The sequence below is a fragment of the Mastacembelus armatus genome, chromosome 7 (genome assembly GCF_900324485.2).
Source record: "Mastacembelus armatus chromosome 7, fMasArm1.2, whole genome shotgun sequence".
In the NCBI taxonomy this organism is placed as follows: domain Eukaryota; kingdom Metazoa; phylum Chordata; class Actinopteri; order Synbranchiformes; family Mastacembelidae; genus Mastacembelus; species Mastacembelus armatus.
This window is the reverse complement of record NC_046639.1, coordinates 21,148,199-21,165,331: the sequence shown is the minus strand read 5'-3', so window position 1 is coordinate 21,165,331 and position 17,133 is coordinate 21,148,199. Positions and strand designations below refer to the sequence as shown.

At 40.9% G+C, this 17,133-nt stretch overlaps 1 protein-coding gene across 6 annotated transcripts in view; it reads left to right on the top strand.

The window, feature by feature from the left end:
* The window catches only part of tns2a (tensin 2a), a 41,648-nt gene that overhangs the window by 11,285 nt on the left and 13,230 nt on the right, over positions 1 to 17,133 (top strand). For 5 of the 6 annotated variants that reach the window (XM_026333545.1, XM_026333544.1, XM_026333542.1 and 2 more), the window contains exons 2-11: positions 1,958 to 2,063; positions 2,453 to 2,490; positions 11,593 to 11,631; positions 12,042 to 12,083; positions 13,197 to 13,246; positions 13,712 to 13,895; positions 14,221 to 14,271; positions 14,373 to 14,495; positions 16,038 to 16,102; positions 16,554 to 16,637. In XM_026333545.1, coding sequence (XP_026189330.1) covers positions 1,958 to 2,063; positions 2,453 to 2,490; positions 11,593 to 11,631; positions 12,042 to 12,083; positions 13,197 to 13,246; positions 13,712 to 13,895; positions 14,221 to 14,271; positions 14,373 to 14,495; positions 16,038 to 16,102; positions 16,554 to 16,637 — 782 coding nt within the window. The remainder of the gene's footprint in view (positions 1 to 1,957; positions 2,064 to 2,452; positions 2,491 to 11,592; positions 11,632 to 12,041; positions 12,084 to 13,196; positions 13,247 to 13,711; positions 13,896 to 14,220; positions 14,272 to 14,372; positions 14,496 to 16,037; positions 16,103 to 16,553; positions 16,638 to 17,133) is intronic. The other variant, XM_026333543.1, reaches the window with a different exon arrangement.

Genomic DNA, 17,133 nt, shown 5'->3' with positions numbered 1-17,133 from the left:
AAGCCAAATCAAAGATCATCAAAACAGGATCAAGATAACATGAAACCTGTGTGAATATTTGTTCGTTTCTGTGAGAAGATACAAACAACAGGCTGAAAATAGATGAAAATCTAATAAAAACAAAAGTATAACTTCCGAAAGTAATGACTACACAGTTTTAGAGAACACCATATTACATAACCAACAGCAGCTCACCATCACGTTAGCCACCCACCTGAGCCACCCACTTGGTCCACCTCCACCAGTCAGGGCACTGCGGTCATAGTACACATATACTGGAGCAGGCCAGCAGCCGCTGATCACAGCTGGCAGAGCGTAATGCCAGGCAGGCAGCTGTCCAAACACTGTCCAGTCCAGAGAACAGTCAGAGCAGTGCAATAATGGAAAAAGTGTGCAAACAGCTCCCTTGCTTTGTTACCAAGGAGGAAAAGTACACAGTGACCAAAAAACCATCATATGTATGTATCAGTTTTATCCTCCAATGCAATGGGAACATGGGCACTGAGTAGCTTTAGCAGCAGGGTCACTTTCTTACATATAACTGTTTTCTCACAGTGATGACGCTGATTGTCTGTTTGCACTTATATTTGCTCTCACTCAAGTGAACAGAGAAGCACTTTCTGTCCAAAGTCTATGCTTTTGACTAGGTTCCTGCCAGTTTCCAGATTATTTGTTCTGCGTCAGAACATGACATTGCACAGTGTTTGTTCACATGCCCCCCCACTGTTTTTTTTTCCCCCCCTCTTTTTCCCATTATGTATCTTTAATGAAAACATGCTAAGTAATCCTTGTACTTAGCCTGCGGTCGTTGCTGTTCTCATGCTCAGACACTATTAGAGTCACAAGAGGCCCAGTCATCTGTGGCTCTGACACCACAAAACAAACACACATTCAGATCAATGTCCTCATACGCTTGTCTCATTGATAGCATGTAGTCCCTTACTAGTGCTGGGAAGTATACCAGTTCAAACCCAATGCTGGTGTTATGATATGAATTTTTAACATAAATCAATTCCGGTGTATGTCACTTACACAAGGTTCAGAACGTGGCGTGGCGTGACACTGCTTGATAGGAGCCCCTTTTCACTGTTGCACTCCTAAACGCACATGGTGAGGGCATAGCTGTATGTGTGACAGTGAAGATGGAGAGGACAGATGAGAAAACGAGAAAAATTCTGAAACTGACACAGAAGAGGAGCCAAAAAGAGGAGCTGTGTCTGTTGTTTGGAGGTACTTTGGTTTCAAGAATATCCAATCAGCAAATGTGGTTAACACCTTTTCATGCATGAAAAAAATCTACCATCATATAGAGTGAAATTGGAATCATTTTGAAAAATACAGTGATATAAATTTTTGGTCATACCAGCCAGCACTGTCCCTTACCCTAACATACATCTCTAATCTGAGCCTTAAAGCTGTATTAATCCTTAAACCACCTTTTTATGGTGTAAGAACTGACCAAAATGTCCTCACAGTGATAGTATTGAGCTAGCACCCACTCAGAAAAACCCAAACGCACACTTAATGAGACTTTTAAGTAGGATCTGAGCAAGAACCACAAGGATTATTACTGGAAGACAGTTACACAACCAGAACACAAGTTCAAGGCACAAAGGCAGTAGAGGATGTTGTGCACATGTATTCTCACACAGACACACACAAACACATTCACACAACTATGCACCCTGGTCTTAAAGCTAGCAGTCCCAAAGCTGACAGTTCTAAGCTCCTATCATTATTACAGTTCACTGGCTTGTAAGCCATGACTCTTTCTTCTTCTTTCTTTTTGTGAAAAGATTTGGGGAAGCTGAGATTCCTTGTTTACCTTGTTTTCATGCCATCAGTCAAGAGTGTGTACAGTAGGTTGGGGAACAATGCTTAACATCTGCCAAGTAAAGCTCATGGATAAAGGTGAAAAAAGGACTGTGTGTAAACCAGGTTTTTTGTGTTTGATCAGGCAGGGAAGGTGGAGCCTCACGTCTTCAAGGAAAAGACCTTCAAGAAGAAGCGGCAGTGCAGCGTGTGTCGGCAGAACATCGACAGCGTAGGCTCCTTCTGCAGAGGTAAGTGTTGCAAGCATGGTCGTCTGAGGTCATTTGGTATAGAAGAATATTTCAGATGATGCCATGGCAGGTTGGTGTGCAGGTCTACCAGACATGATGAGTAAGAAAAGTGAACTGGCAGCACGTAGGCTGCAGGACAAAGGATTCATGATTTGGGATAAAAGATGTGGTGTGGAGAAAATAACTGTGCAATAGAGATGATACCAAAATTTTTACTTCAACTTGACATACAATAAAAGCAAGTAGAGCTTGTAGGTTGCAGGTAAACCTTATTACTTATATGTACATTTGCATGTTATTATTAATAACTGGCCAATGCAGCCATGATGGTAGTTATTGTCTTTTTTTTTTCCCTTTCCTTACTTCTTCCTTACTCTTGTTCTTTTCAGTATGCAAGACAGCCACCCACAGGAAGTGTGAGGCCAAGGTAAGGACAAAAATGGATAAATCTGAGAAAACAGTGAAAGTTAATGCCATTTGTAAGACTTAGAAAATTTAGTGTACGTATGAATACGTGCCAATAAGATGTCCTTGTTCTTAAATATTAATGTGACTGCATTGGTCTCTAGGAATGGGCTCGGGATGCTTATCTGAGTTTAGTGTATTGTTATGCCAGTGAGGTGTGAAAAGACATGACAGCAGCACTGTGAGGGCAGAGGTCTCAAGATTTCCACTAATTTGAAGCCAGTTGCATTCCTCAGGCATCGCTACAAGCCAACCCCACACTGCTGCCTCTGTGAAAGGGTCATTGATGGAGGGATGGTATAATGAATAGACAGAGAGATGCAGAGGGGGGAGAATGCCAGCTATGGCCAGAGTGATGGAGAGGTGGCAGAGACTGAGCCAGGGAGCCTTGGCAGGCACTGGGTGAAGGAGAGGAAGCCAAGGGTGAAGGCATGTGGCAAAGACGAGACTTATTTCTCCAGCATTGCTCCATCCTCTTGTCTTTTATCTGAGGAGAGCCTGAGTTCAGAGATAAAAGGATGGCTTTGAATTAGTACATGCAATAAAAAGTAAAATCAGGCTTTGTGATATGGCTTTTTTTAAACTCTTACATGGTGTTTGTAAGGTGATTTATTTCTGCAGGACATAAGATGCGTTTTATGTTTGATATGAAGAAAAATAGAAAGAGTTGCATTTTCCAGTATTCCAGCACTAAATCCGAAGCTACAGGAACAGAACTAACCAACATCCACGTTGTTAGAAAGTTCCTTTTTCCAATTCTGGAAATGTTGCAAGCCAGCTCATTGAATAACAAATCCTGAGGGGAAACAATCTAAATCATTGTTAATAGTGTGTACAGAAAGAATTGAGCAGGACGTTGGTTCATATCCTACTGTAGCTGACTTAATGTGTGGTTGTTGACTTCTGGTTAAACAGTGATATCCATCGTTGCTCCCCAGGAAGGGAGAGGTCGGATAAGGCAGGGCGTGGGGTTCTGGCTATGGTGTCCATCTCAGCTGATACTGTGAAATTGCACATTAGTGACAATAGAGACACAGCCTGTTTCTAGCCGACAGCTTGTTGATCTTCAGCCTTTGTATGTGACCAGCTTGTACTAAACAATTGGTTGTTACCTCTGTTCCTCTGTAAGAATGTTTACTGCCCTCCTGTAACCCATTCTGTCTACATCTGTACATGGATGGTGGATTGGTGACAAATCAGCTCATTACCTCATCATTCAGTATCCTGTCACATCTGCTCCAGCTGTCTGATTTTTAAAAAAACAAAACAAAAAAATAAAAAAAACACTTTTCTTCAGACAATTTCCAGATAGAATAATAGCTTTTCTTTTTTTTGCTGCCTTCTGTCATTCTGTTCTGTTGTCTTTGCCTCCAGCTGGCCCATCTCTAAAAACACAGAAGTAGTTTTACTGTTCTCAGAGAACAGTTCCTCCTTATCTCTGATCCCAAGTGGAAAATTTAGCCCACAGGGAACTGGGGGGGGGGTGACTGAGGGTCAGTTGTGGAGGGCAGGCTGGGGAAAAAGAGAGACAGTGGGAGGATGAAGGATTAAAATTAGTGAAATGCAGGCTGTGACGAGTTGATCGGCCTGTCTGTTTAATTAGGCAAGAAGAGGCATTTCCGCTTGTCAGGAAAAAACCTCCTGTTTCCCATGATGATTTTTGACTGGATCTTCTCAGCTCATAGATTTATACGTAGAGAAACAACTCGATTGAGAAGACTTTCTGCTTTTGCTTCTACAGTAAAAAGGCACAGACCACTGTCTGTTTTTTTTCAAATATAAAAATGTTTTTTTACTAAATAATTTTTGGTTTAGTGTAAAGATACAGACAGCAATATCTTTGCTAGAAGTATTATTTTCACCTCAGGTATGTTCAGGTACTCTCATTATGATACATAAAACATACATAATGTTTGGTCATAATGTTTGGTCATTGGTCGTTTTCACCTAATCCATAAACAGATTCAATGCAACTATTTGGATGTTGTGGAAGTTTCACAGCTGAATTAATCCAGAAACCAGCCATCCAGGTGCATTTGTATTGTTTTTTTTCAACCTCTCTAATTACAGAATGGTGCCGCCATGGTTACATTGTTTCCCATTTACTGTCATGCCATAGCTATACACACGGTTACCTTCACACTGACATTTGATAGATACAAAGTCTTGACACTGCAAAAGTGATTGGCTTCTTATTTGAGTGACAGATGAGCTCTGGGGCTGTCTGGGCCATAGCACCGACTGGTAAATGTTTGACTCATCCTACCGAAGCAGGGCAGAACTGTGTAATTCTGATCCCTCCTTCCCCTCTGTGCATCAGGGTCCCTTGGTGCCTCTCGTCCTTGGCAGCCTTCTTATCTGCTGAACATGTCAAAATATGTTTTACGTGAAACTAAGTCCTGCACGGTTTCTACTGCCTGGTTCTCTTTACAAGAAGAGGATGTGCAATCAAGTACAGATAGATACAACGGAAATGGGGGAGGATGTAGGGATGAGAGGAAGCACAGCATAACCCTCCTGATGTTTCTGCAACATAAAAGCCTTTCATCAGGGACATTTGTGGTTAGTCCTGCTTTCCAGTTTCTCTTTCTCTTTAGTGAAAAAAATGCATTTTAGATTAAAGAGCAACAGAGATCCAGCAAGAGAAAGTCTGCAAACTGATTTTTCTTTCTCTGATAGTGTTTTCATCCTGTTCTTTCTTTACTGGAACAATTTTCCTCAAGGTTGTGGGCCATACTTTTGATTTTGCCTTATTATTGGCAGTAAATTTATTTCTAATAAACTAACCCTTAACATACAAAATTTCTAATGAGATAAAAGAAAGTGCAGTTTCTATTTTTCTGCAGCTGATCTGATTCCCTGTAGGCCTCCTGTCAAATGGAAATCTCTTGGTCAAATCATGTTTTTGCACTTATGTTACTATAGGAATAAGTCACTCATTGCCCTCATTGTTGTTAAATCATGTCAAATATGGTTTAGATTTTACTGGTTTTCACTGTCAACGTTATAGAACACTTTCAGACAGCTTACTGTAAGCAGCATTCTTAATCATTTCAGTAGGTGGTGGAAAATGTCACAAAAATGTAGTTTGAGGTGGTTAAAGTTCTGTGGCCTTCAGTTCAAGTCCCTGGTTTCCCTTCACGTCACTAAATACTCTGTCGGTGTGAGTCAGTCAGGATAATGTGATCCAACTGTATTGTTTTAACACCACGGGGTCTGTGACTGTTCTGACTAAAGGAGTCACCATTTTATCACAGAGAGCTCTGGTAATTGCAGAGATAGTCCGGCATGTTTTTAGTTCAGGTTGTGTGTTTGTGTGTGTTTGTGTGTGTTTGTGTGAGTGCGAGAGAGAGAGAGAGGTGAGGGTGAGTAAGGGAATGAACAAGTGAGTGAACAATGTTAATGAGAGTTAAAACCATAAGCATGACAGCTAACATAGCCAAGCTGGGACTCCCCCAGTGTAGTGTAGTGTAGTGTAGTGTAGTGTAGTGTAGAGTAGTGTGTGTGTGTGTGTGTGTGTGTGTGTGTGTGTGTGTGTGTGTGTGTGTGTGTGTGTGTGTGTGTGTGTGTGTGTGTGTGTGTGTGTGTGTGTGTGTGTGTGTGTGTGTGCGCGCTCGCGCGCGCGTGCGTGCGTGCGTGTGTGCAAAAGCTGCACTAATTGACTGTTTGAATAACTCTGTTACCAGGGATCTTATATATTGACACGCTGGTACAGGACATGAGTCACAGATTGTGGTGATATCTACTATAACTATTTGTATGAAAACAAACTATTATGTAAAAAAATGTTGTAAACAAGGAGTGTGGCAATGACTAAAGGAGTATTCTTTCCATCTTCTTGTCTTTTTTTGTCTGTCTTAATTTGCTTCCTTCACCTCAACGAGATGATAAACAGAAAAATAAAAAATCTCAGAAGGACAATAAAACTTGTTAGTGAGTGTGGTGTACTGTAACGGGAGATGGTCTGGAAGCAACTTTGAGAAGTGCACAATTCCTGTCTGAAGAATGTGAAAGCATTTTTGTGCATAGGGTAAACATGGTTCAGGCTACAAATATAGAAAGAGGAGGGAATGTTATGCTTATGGGAATCATGTCATTCAACAGGATGAATGACAGACAACCACAGGGAGGGCAGGACTGAGGAGCTGTAATAATCCCCCACGTTGGTTAGTTGACAGTAGATTTTTTTCCATTGTTGATCTCTTCCAGTCTCATCCAGACCCATGTCCTCCAGCTTTGTTTATTTGCTCACATTTATTTATATCCGGCCCCGTTTGGGTTGAGAGAAGAGGAGAGATGGATGGGACCACTGCTGTGGTTTTCTAACTTTCTGCATGTACCTAAAAAAAACTTCTCTTGTAAAATATGTGCATTTGTGTTTGTGTTTTCCACCTGTGTAGGTTTATGAGTGTGTTGTGTAGTGGATGTAGTCATAGCTGTTGACCCCCGGCTCCATAACAGGGAATTGCTTCCCACTCGGCCATTAAATCTCCACCGCAGGGACTCGTGTGACCTGTGATATCTTCAGACGCCCTCTCAGCTGCTTGGAGCACAAACGTACAGCCAGACACAGAGATCCTTTTCTTTCCTTTTGGGGTCAAAGACAGTGTGGGAACAAGAGACAAAGTGTGAGCGGGAAACATGCTGAACAGTGAGGAAAAATTAAAAAAAAAGAAAAAGAAAACACTGAAACATTTTGTTAGCTGCCATATACAGAAAAGCACTAAAAGTGTGAAGGAACATATTTCAGCCATAGGTGTTGTTTTTACTTCATTTAGTCAGGCCAAGTGCTTTCTGCTTTTCTCATGAAGCTCACCTTGTCATGATTAAGAGGCGGTAGACAGGAGTGGTGCATTTGAAGGACAGGTATACGACTAAGCTTGGTAACTCTCAAAGCTGCCATAAAATAAGTCCTGCAGGTTTGTCCAAAACAGGACACCATCTGTATTTTTGACTCCCACACATGCATGAAAGTTTATCTTTACATCAAATTTCTGTCAGAGTGCCTACACTTCAGAAAATTGCCTATGGCATACTGTCAAAACACAATAACTTTAAATGCATTGCTAGATTTGTGAAGCCAGGATTTAAGACAGAGATACTTGATTGCAGGACCATGATAAACTGCGCAGTGCAACTATTACACAAATATTCCACAAGCCTACATATAACCCACATGACAAACAGCTTTCCAAATAATTGGACTTTGGGTGACATTCCAATACAGCTACAGTCAGCCAGCACGTACAGTAAGTAAGTGGGTTTTCTGTAATTTTGCGTGAACCAAATTATTTCCCTGACCACTCAAAATAGGCTCTGAAAGCACGCCTGTTGAGTGTGTGTTCAAGAGCAAAATGTAGTTTTCAGACAGTGTTAATCAGAAGGGCTTTATTCAACAGGTGGAAGCATAGTCAATGTGCCATTCCAACACGCTTTAATTAAAATGAAAGATTACTGTTACTTCTTTTACACTTTACTGGCTCAGAAAGCTTTTAAGATAGCCTTTTACTCTTCATCTATTTGGAATTTGAAGCATGTCAGGGTTAAATAGGTGTGAAACATAAAGATATATCGTGTTGGTTGAACTCAAGACGCAGACAGAAAAACAGATTTGCCTTGAGGTTAGTCCTGCTGAAACATTTTTCCAGGTTTGAACTGTTGTTCGTGTGGTAGCATTAGTGCTAAGACATTGCCCCCACATTTTCTCATACTAATAATATATGAAGACTGCACAGAACCTCACCCTCCAGTTATCCCTCTTGGAGCCTATAGTTCTTTAGCCATGCAGTGAGAAGAAAGAGCTCTGTATTATCGATTAGCCATGCTTCTACTGGCTTCAAAGGATCAGAGAGCATGCAAAGTGCTGGAGGAGCCAGGACCACTATAGCAAAACAAAACTGGTAGAGAGAAAGAGGACAGAGGGCTGGCAGATGGAGATGGGGGAAGAGGTGGCGAAATGAGGGAGAAAGTTATGAGGGTCGTGGCTTTCTGAGCATCGCCAGCTGCACCCACCTGAGAGGAGGCAGTGAGGAAAAAGGGATGGGAGGCATTTTACTGAGAGTTAAAAGAGGCTGGGTCAAGAGTTTATGGGATAGATAGAATAGAATCAAAAGAGGGGTGAGAAGAGGAGGAGAGATTTGGGTGGAGGTCTATTAGCAGGAAGTTTGTGTGCAAGTGTTGGCCTGGGGAAATGGAATCTGGTGTCGTGTATATGTTCTGGCTTAGGAGCTGCCCTCATTGGGCCCCTCCACTGGACACTGGGAGAGAGGGATGTAGAGGGATACATGGGTGAGAAGAGAGGAAGATCAGGAATGAGAAAACAGTGGGTCCATGTGAAAGCACCAACCCAGGTAAAGCCTGATTCATGTTGCATTGGGAAATCAAAGCAGTAAAGGGTGCACTGGGTAGCTGTAGTCATAACAATTGGAAATCTGAAACAGTGTGGACTGTGTGGACACCTTCCAGGACTGAGTGAAGAGAAACTAGAACCAGTGGATGGTTCCAGAAGGTTTTCATTTTTCTTGCTAGAAGCTAGTTAAATTGCTGCTTTTTCCAGCAATACTGTCATATTTCATTAAGATTTTGTGGCATGTCTGTCACTGAACATTGTGCAGATCAAGCCCCAAAAATAAAAAATGACCTGATAAAATCCAGTACTTACAAAACCTCGCAGTTTCCCCAGGACTTTTTACGTTGACCCCTTTCAGGGTCTCAGATTTCTCCATAGTTCTCTCAGATTTGATTATATTTGTCACATGCAGTTTTACTTGTCTATATTTAATAAAGAGCTACTCCAGTGACTGAGTATTGCACTTCCTCAAGGTTTGGAGACTTGCAAAAGACAGACTTGAAAGCAAATGGACAAAATCTGTGCAACAGAAATGAGAAATCCTTTTTTATTCTTCCTTAATCCCAAATTTCTCACAACACTACTTTATAGCACCTTGTGTTAGACCCTTTCTGCCTGGTAATTTCCCACATCTTTCAAACCTCATACTGTAACACAGGTTTTTGGATATAAAATCAAAATGGTCAGAGGTAAAGTAAGTTTGAAAGGGGGGTTAGGAAGCCACTGAGCAGTTTGATTTACATCTTTTTATTTTTAATGTTCATCCTTTGCTGTGATATTCATGTTCCCAGAAGAGAGAAGACAGTATAAGAGAAAATGTTGCATTTTCCAGTGGATTCAAAGAGTGAAGAAAGGGATAAATTGATTTTACGGTGCAGGAAGGACATAATGGCTGCAAGGGCTGGAGATTCTGAGAGTTTAGCAGAATAACAGAAGAAGAGTATTGGATGTAGTAAAAGTTCTGCTTAGTTCCCCAAAATCAGACCCAGCCATGCAACATTTAAAGATCCCAACTGAAAGTCATATTTTTATCATGGCTGATGAGTTTCATATGTTGCTACAGCGCCAAACTCACTGTTTAACACAATACTTACACAATATGCACACAATTCATTGTGTTACATGTTCTGATATAAGAAAAAACCAGAAATTAAATGAAACTGATCTGCTTCAGCCAGGAGGAATTAAGAGAAATTAGAGCCTCACTTAGCCAAAACCTATCTGGTCATGAATTGGATTCAGGTTGGGAGTAAAAAAGAACCATAACACAGGATAAAATTTGAGATTCATTTCCCTACGGAGATGGAAATAAACATTAATTCCCGGAGTGAGTCATACAGCAACATTGTCCAGTTAGTTATTTGATAGCTGATCTTCAACCTGAACCCGTTTCCTGTGACTTCTGTTATACACGGCAAGTCTGGATTTAGCTTGTTATCTGTTCCTACGTCTTCCTGTGTTCGAAGCTTGATGCTTAAGAAAGAAGGGAAGAAAGATTAACACAAAGAACACACACACACACATGCACACTGTGTGGTGACACACCCGCAGGTTCAGAGCCTGTGTAACTTCCCTTCTGTGCACAATGTGATACAGACATGCCCTTGCCCTTTTCCTGTATCCAAATAAACAGTCCAAAAAGGGCTTTGCGTGTGTGTACACGTGTGTGTGTCCATGTGTTGCGAGTATTACGTAAGCATGACTGTGGCCCCCAGCCCCTTTCATTAGAGCTGCTGTTCAGCTCCTCCTTTTTTTGGTCACAGTTCATTGACCTATGGGCCCATAACAGACATGGGAATCGGACATATGTGTGTTTCTGTCTCAGTGCTCCAGCTGTGTGGCCGTGTATTTGGCATCACATTTGCACATACTTCACATTTTGTAAACCTGCTGTCAGAGATCAGCTGTACTTGTGTTTACTTGGCGTTGCAGCTAAGTGGTTTTACAGGTGCTGTTTGTACTTGATTCATCATCATCTTTAAAATGTCACTGTGTGTATTCCTTCCACTGTCTGGCTTCAACAAGTTTCACTGCTGAACTGTCTGATAGTGCTGAAATACAGTCTTAGATTGGAAGCATTCCCAGCAGTAGTTGACAAATGGAGATATAAGGTTAAGTGTCAAACAGTACAGACGCAGTTACTGTTTATTGTCTGATGACTTAAAATAATCTAATTATTTCTTCTTTACACATGGGGTTGTTGGAAGGACAGAAATGAAGGATTACTGTATTTATTCATCCAAATATGCTGCTTTTTGCCAGATTTTAAGATTTTTGTTGTGTGTAGATATTCAAATATTAAACATTAATTAAACTTTTCTATTCTACCTGAGAGGTAACTGAAGGTTGATACCTTTGTCATTCTGTCATGTCAAATTCAGAATATTTGTAGACCTTACTTCTCAGATGAATCGGTGCCATAATTATGTATGCATCATGGTGTGCTATTTTCTCCATTTCCATTAGCAAAGAAAACAACTTAATTAATTCAAGGTAATAGTGTCCTGTTTCGAGCTTTATATTTACTGGACAAAGACTAGACAAAGTATGGAGGCAAATAACTGTATTTACCAAACTATTACATGTCGGACTATAAATTTCAGGTGTGGGAGGAAGCATTTGCTGCTAGCCCTCTCTCAGCTCTGACCCCTTCCCTTGGTCCTGAAACAGAAAGGATGTTGAATCAGTCTTGTTTTCTGTCTTTGTGTGTTCCAGGTGACCTCTGCGTGCATCCCAGCTCCCTCGAATGATCTGGTAATTTACCCTTTTCTTTTCCTCAAAAGCGTTCTGTATAGAATACTGGTTTTCCCACTTTGCCTATTCATATTACAACATATGTCTTCCAAACAAACTGTATGATTTCATCTTGTTTAATTCTGTCTGGGAAGTCGAGCCCTCAGCCTGCTTCAAGCTCGGTCACTCCTGGAACGCTGCAGCATTCCAGTCTAAGAGAAAAAAAAATAACTGATGTTGCTGTAGGAAGTAGCAATGTTTCTCCATTAGAGAGTCTGTTTGTTTAATTTGCTTTTGCTTTTCTCTGTATTCCCTCCTCCTTCCCTTCTTTCACCTCCTATCAACCTCCCCCCTTTGCCCTACTTCCTCTTCACGCCCTTCTCTCCTCCTGTATTTTCATTAACCTGTTACTGTTCATTCCTGGCATCCAGCAGCGTCGAGGGACCACTCCTTCCCGACACATCCAACACCTGGTGAGTAAACTTTAACAGCCAACCTTTATCCTTCTCCTCATACTTTTTCCCCAGCATCTGTTCTACTCCCAATGTCCACAGTGTCATGCTCACTGTCATAGAAATTTCCAAACCAGAGAAAACAAGAAACAAAACCAAAACTTTGTCACTTCAATAGGTCACTCCTTAGATACTGTGAAGTCCTTGAACTTGAATGGATTCACCTCCTTGGAAACTTGGAAAATGATCTGCATGAATGTTCTCAGCAACATTTTATTAATTTGCGGCTTTGAATTTGACAGAGTGGAAGTTTTGGCCTGAGGGTGTCTGTGAAAAGGTCTTTGGTTACCAAAAACATTCAAGTTCATAGTCTGGGTGCAATAAATATCCTCAACATATCAGAGGTCTGTTTCTGGTCAAAGTCTTGATCAACAGCAATGGTTCCCAAACTGGAGGGCTTAGAACCGTAGCAGGGGAGGCAAAGATGACCAGGGCAGAACAAAAGGTGGCTGAATCTGATTCATTTGGGAACAAAATAACAAGCAAGACTAAGAATGATGCCAAGGGTCTGATGATACTTGATGTTATCAAAATTCATGGTAATTCATCAAAAACTGTGAAGATGTTTTGCATTAAAAGCCGAAAAGCTCATTGTTGTACTGGAGGAAAAGTTAGGATATCGCCAAAATCAGGAGATGCTTCATCCTCTGGTGACCGTGAATGTTTGCACAGATTCCTCCACTAGTTGTTGAAAAATACCAGTCAGGACCAAAGTGGCAAGATCAAGAGACATTTGAGAGAGGAAAAAAGAAAAAAGTGTGGATGCTCATTCATCCATCACAACAAATCCAAACTGTGTGTTCCCTGCCAGTAGAGCAGATTTGGGTCTCAAATCTGGAGTTTACTTGCAGATTTCATATGCACCAGGGAAACAAATGAAAAACATGCATGAGTGGGGCAAATGTATTTTTTCTGATTCTACATCAGCATGAAAGAATTTGGGAACCCCTGGTCAGAGAGGACCATACAAAGGGATTAGGGTGGCCAGTATGAAACATCATTAGGGCAAAAGCCCAAAATATGTAAACAGACAATATAGGTCAGTTTTAATTGTATTTTTGCTTCCTTCCACAGGGGTCCACAAAGTCTCTGACCTACACCAAACAGAGAAACACACTGCCAAGGTAAAAGACATCTTGGTCAATTCTCGCACAACAGTGTTACTGTTTCTGAGTTTTCTACTGAAATCATTTACAACAAATGAAATCCTCATGTTTCCTTGCTGGCACTGCTGAGCACTTCATCCTCAGCAGTGTCCTCTTTGTTTCTTCAACTTGTCCTTAGTCTAAGAGCCATTTTTCCTTCATTCTTTCCGGATGGTTTAGTATCAACTTTGTGGTGAAGCAGTTTGGCCTTAGATCTGACCTACGTCACACACAGTGTTCAGCTTCTCCCCTTTTCTTTCATTCCTTCTCCATCCATCCAGGCTCATGTTTTATTGGAATGTATGAAGGACCACATTTGTGTTGAGATGCCACAACAACCTGAATTTTTTTTTTTTTCCTCTCTCTCTTTCTGACCTGACCCCTACTGTCTCTACTCTTTGTCCTTGTTTCCTTTCCCCTGTTTCTCCTTTGCTTTTTCTGCAGGAGCTTCAGTGTGGATCGGGTGATGGAGAGGGTGATGGAGCGCCACTATGACTTTGACCTGACCTACATCACAGAGAGGATCATTTCTGTCTTCTTCCCCCCGAAGCTGGAGGAGCAGAGATACCGGCTGAATCTAAAGGAGGTGGCTGCCATGCTCAAATCCAAACACCAGGACAAATTTCTGGTGAGGGAACATAAATGCTGCACACTGTGTCAGAGGAGACAGACAGAACTTACAGTAGCTTTCTCAAGATGTCTTGTAGTTGTCTGTGGTATTTGTTGCAGCAGTGGTTTTACCTCCCTCCAGAAGGATCCACTTTAATTCAGAGAAAGATGCCTGCTTCACAATAGACAGAAGGGACAAACTGTTTTGACATATAACCACAGGAAGCCACAAAATACTCATAACAGCCCACAAATTACCAGTCTATTTTTTTCTTCAGTCACACCCAGCATAAAATAACTGAAATGATAACTGGTTACAGTGGTAAACATCTTTTCTGTTACAGCTCCTGAATCTCTCTGAGAGGCGCCATGATATCAGCCGACTAAATCCAAAGGTAGAAATTGTTTTTTGTAATACTCATAACTTGATGTTGAGAATTCAATTCACAATCTTTTGTTTCATCTCCACACATAACATGATGTTTTCCTTCATCAGGTTCATGACTTTGGTTGGCCTGACCTCCATGCTCCACCGCTGGATAAGATCTGTGCCATATGTAAAGCCATGGAGACATGGCTGACCTCTGACCCCCAGCACGTGGTGGTCCTGCACTGTAAGGTCAGTTCAGGGGCCCCCAGGGTTTTTCAGACAGACATCCCACTGTTTCCCAGACTCTAAAATGACCATTGACTGTGTCGCCATATGACCACCACTTGTGCTGTTTTCTGTCCAGAAGTACTCAGATGTTATGGGTCCCGTAAAAGTAGCAGCACAATAAAAATACAATTTAATCCTGCATTCAAAATTTTACAAAGTACAGAAGTCTTATCAATAAAATAAAAGTACTTTATCAATGCATCCGAATGGTTATATTGTTGGATTCTATTATTAACATATAGTAAGCATTTTAGCGTTGTAGCTAGTTGAGGTGAACTACCTGTAGAATTTGGCAGTTTAGCATAAAACAATGCATCATATTAATAAATGAGTTGTGTTTAAGAAAATCTTCATCTGCAAAGTAACTAGCAACAAAAGAACTGCTGAACGAATGCAGTGGAGCCCTTCTGTAGTGGGCAAAGTATTGGAAAATGGAAATATTCAAGTAAAGTACGTCACAACTATACTTGGGAACAGTAAATGTACTTATTTAAATTCTAACACTGTGAAACAGATCAAAAGGGCCAGTAAAGTAGCAATAATACAACTACATAAGTACTGGATGTGTAATTAGGTTAATGTTATCTGCTGTAGCTGAATATTTGCATAAACTTTGAACAACTACAGATGCAATTTCTTTTAATTACCCTCTGCCTCCACCATTTCTGCAGTGAAATGCAATAAATGAGTTTACATTGAAGTTAAAACATAACATGACTAAAACCAAAATTGCTTGCTACACCATATAATTCAATAAGTTGTTCCCACCCTTTCCAGAAAATTAATTGTATAGTATAATATAGATCAAACTGTCAAGTAAGCTGCACATTGTCATGCATAATTTTTTATTCGGTGATATCGTTTTTCAGGAAAATAGTGGCAGTTTGAACTTTTCCACCTTTGCCAAACAGAGGCGAGCTAACACTGAGGGCAACCGAGCTCCCACGGTTTGTCTGGATGATTTATTTATTGGTTTTGGTCAGCAGAATTTAAATACTAAAACCAGACTACTTCTGTGGTCTGCAGACTTTCCAGAGCATTCCAGCTACAGGGAATTTTTTCCCCGCTGCAGATCACACCAGGGATGTGAAAGGTTTTTGTCAGGGAAGAATCTTTCACTGAGAGATACACTGAGCAAATAAGCTTTAATTTGTGCTTAGTGTGTATGTGCAGCCTTCTTGCTGATATCTGAAGGGGTCATATTAGGAATTCAAGGCTGGAATGTCTTTGGAATGTGTCAGGAAGTACGCAGCACCCCGGTGTATAAAAAAGCACCACAGGGAGCTTTTTAATTTGAACTCACACTGCTTGTTCATGTCTTTCGGTGACCTTTTCCCTTTTCTTTGTCTCTCTTTCCTTCTCTTTGTGTCTGTCTGTAAAATATCTGTCAAACACTCAGCTTTTACAAGCTGTGGAAATCAACTGTATCGGTTCAAACGACAGTGCCTTGGGAAATCAGCATTATCATGATGTTGTCCTTGTTTTTCCCTCTCCCTCCTACAGGGTAACAAAGGCAAAACAGGTGTAATTATTGCTGCCTACATGCACTACAGCAAGATTTCTGCAGGGTGAGTGTCTGGGTGTTGAGGTGTGTGTGTGTGTATGGGTGTGTACATTAGGTATCCAAAGCCACAATTTGACATTTTCTTATTCGTCAGACTAGCTACACAAGGAACACATTAAAAAATTATTATACTGACTTGCAAAAACATATTGGACTTTGAGTCGATTACTCAAGTGTGCATGCCAGATATATTTAAAAACAATAATATCTAGCGGATACGTTTAATAATCCAGCACAATATTTTCCATTCAGAGTTTGATGATAAGTCATTTGATAAATTAAGCCTGGTGGATTTTGCACAGGAACAGTGGAAACTGGTTTATCCTGTGGCCAGTGCCAGCTGTATCCTCTCCATATACTTTCTGGCATCTAGAGAGTCTGGTGCAAGTCCCATGATGGAAACTGTCAGCTGAAAGTTTGTGTTTGTGTCTGTGTTTGCATGAACGTATGTGTAGGGCGGACCAGGCTCTCAGCACTCTCGCCATGAGGAAGTTCTGTGAAGATAAGGTGTCCTCTTCCCTCCAGCCTTCCCAAAACAGGTAGAGGCAACGGGATGATCTGAGGGGAAATTAGGAGGGGGTGCTGGGTGGGCGGTTGGTGAGGATATCCCACATCATGGCAGCCATTATTAAATGCATCCTCCCTGCATCCCACTTAAGAGAAACAAAAGAGTAAACAATTTTAGCTTCAATGTCTGCAGACTTACTACTGCTGGATTTGATTTTGTTAAATTTCGGTCTAGGCCTTTTTCACAGCAGACATTTTTGACATTTCACAGATGTAAAAAATCAAATGAATGATGCCTGAATTCCATTTAGCTGCTTCATTGTAAGGATTCTGATAGTGTTGGCTCATTGGAACACAGAGCCATCATTAATGTCAGTAGTAAGTAGCTGGGCCATGGCACAACAAACAATAAATAAATTAAAAATAAAGAAGCTATGTGATATCGTAAATTGTAAATGCAGTGATAGATGAAGTGAAAGTTATACCAATGTATCATTGTGCTCTACCATCATCTTATTTATTTATATA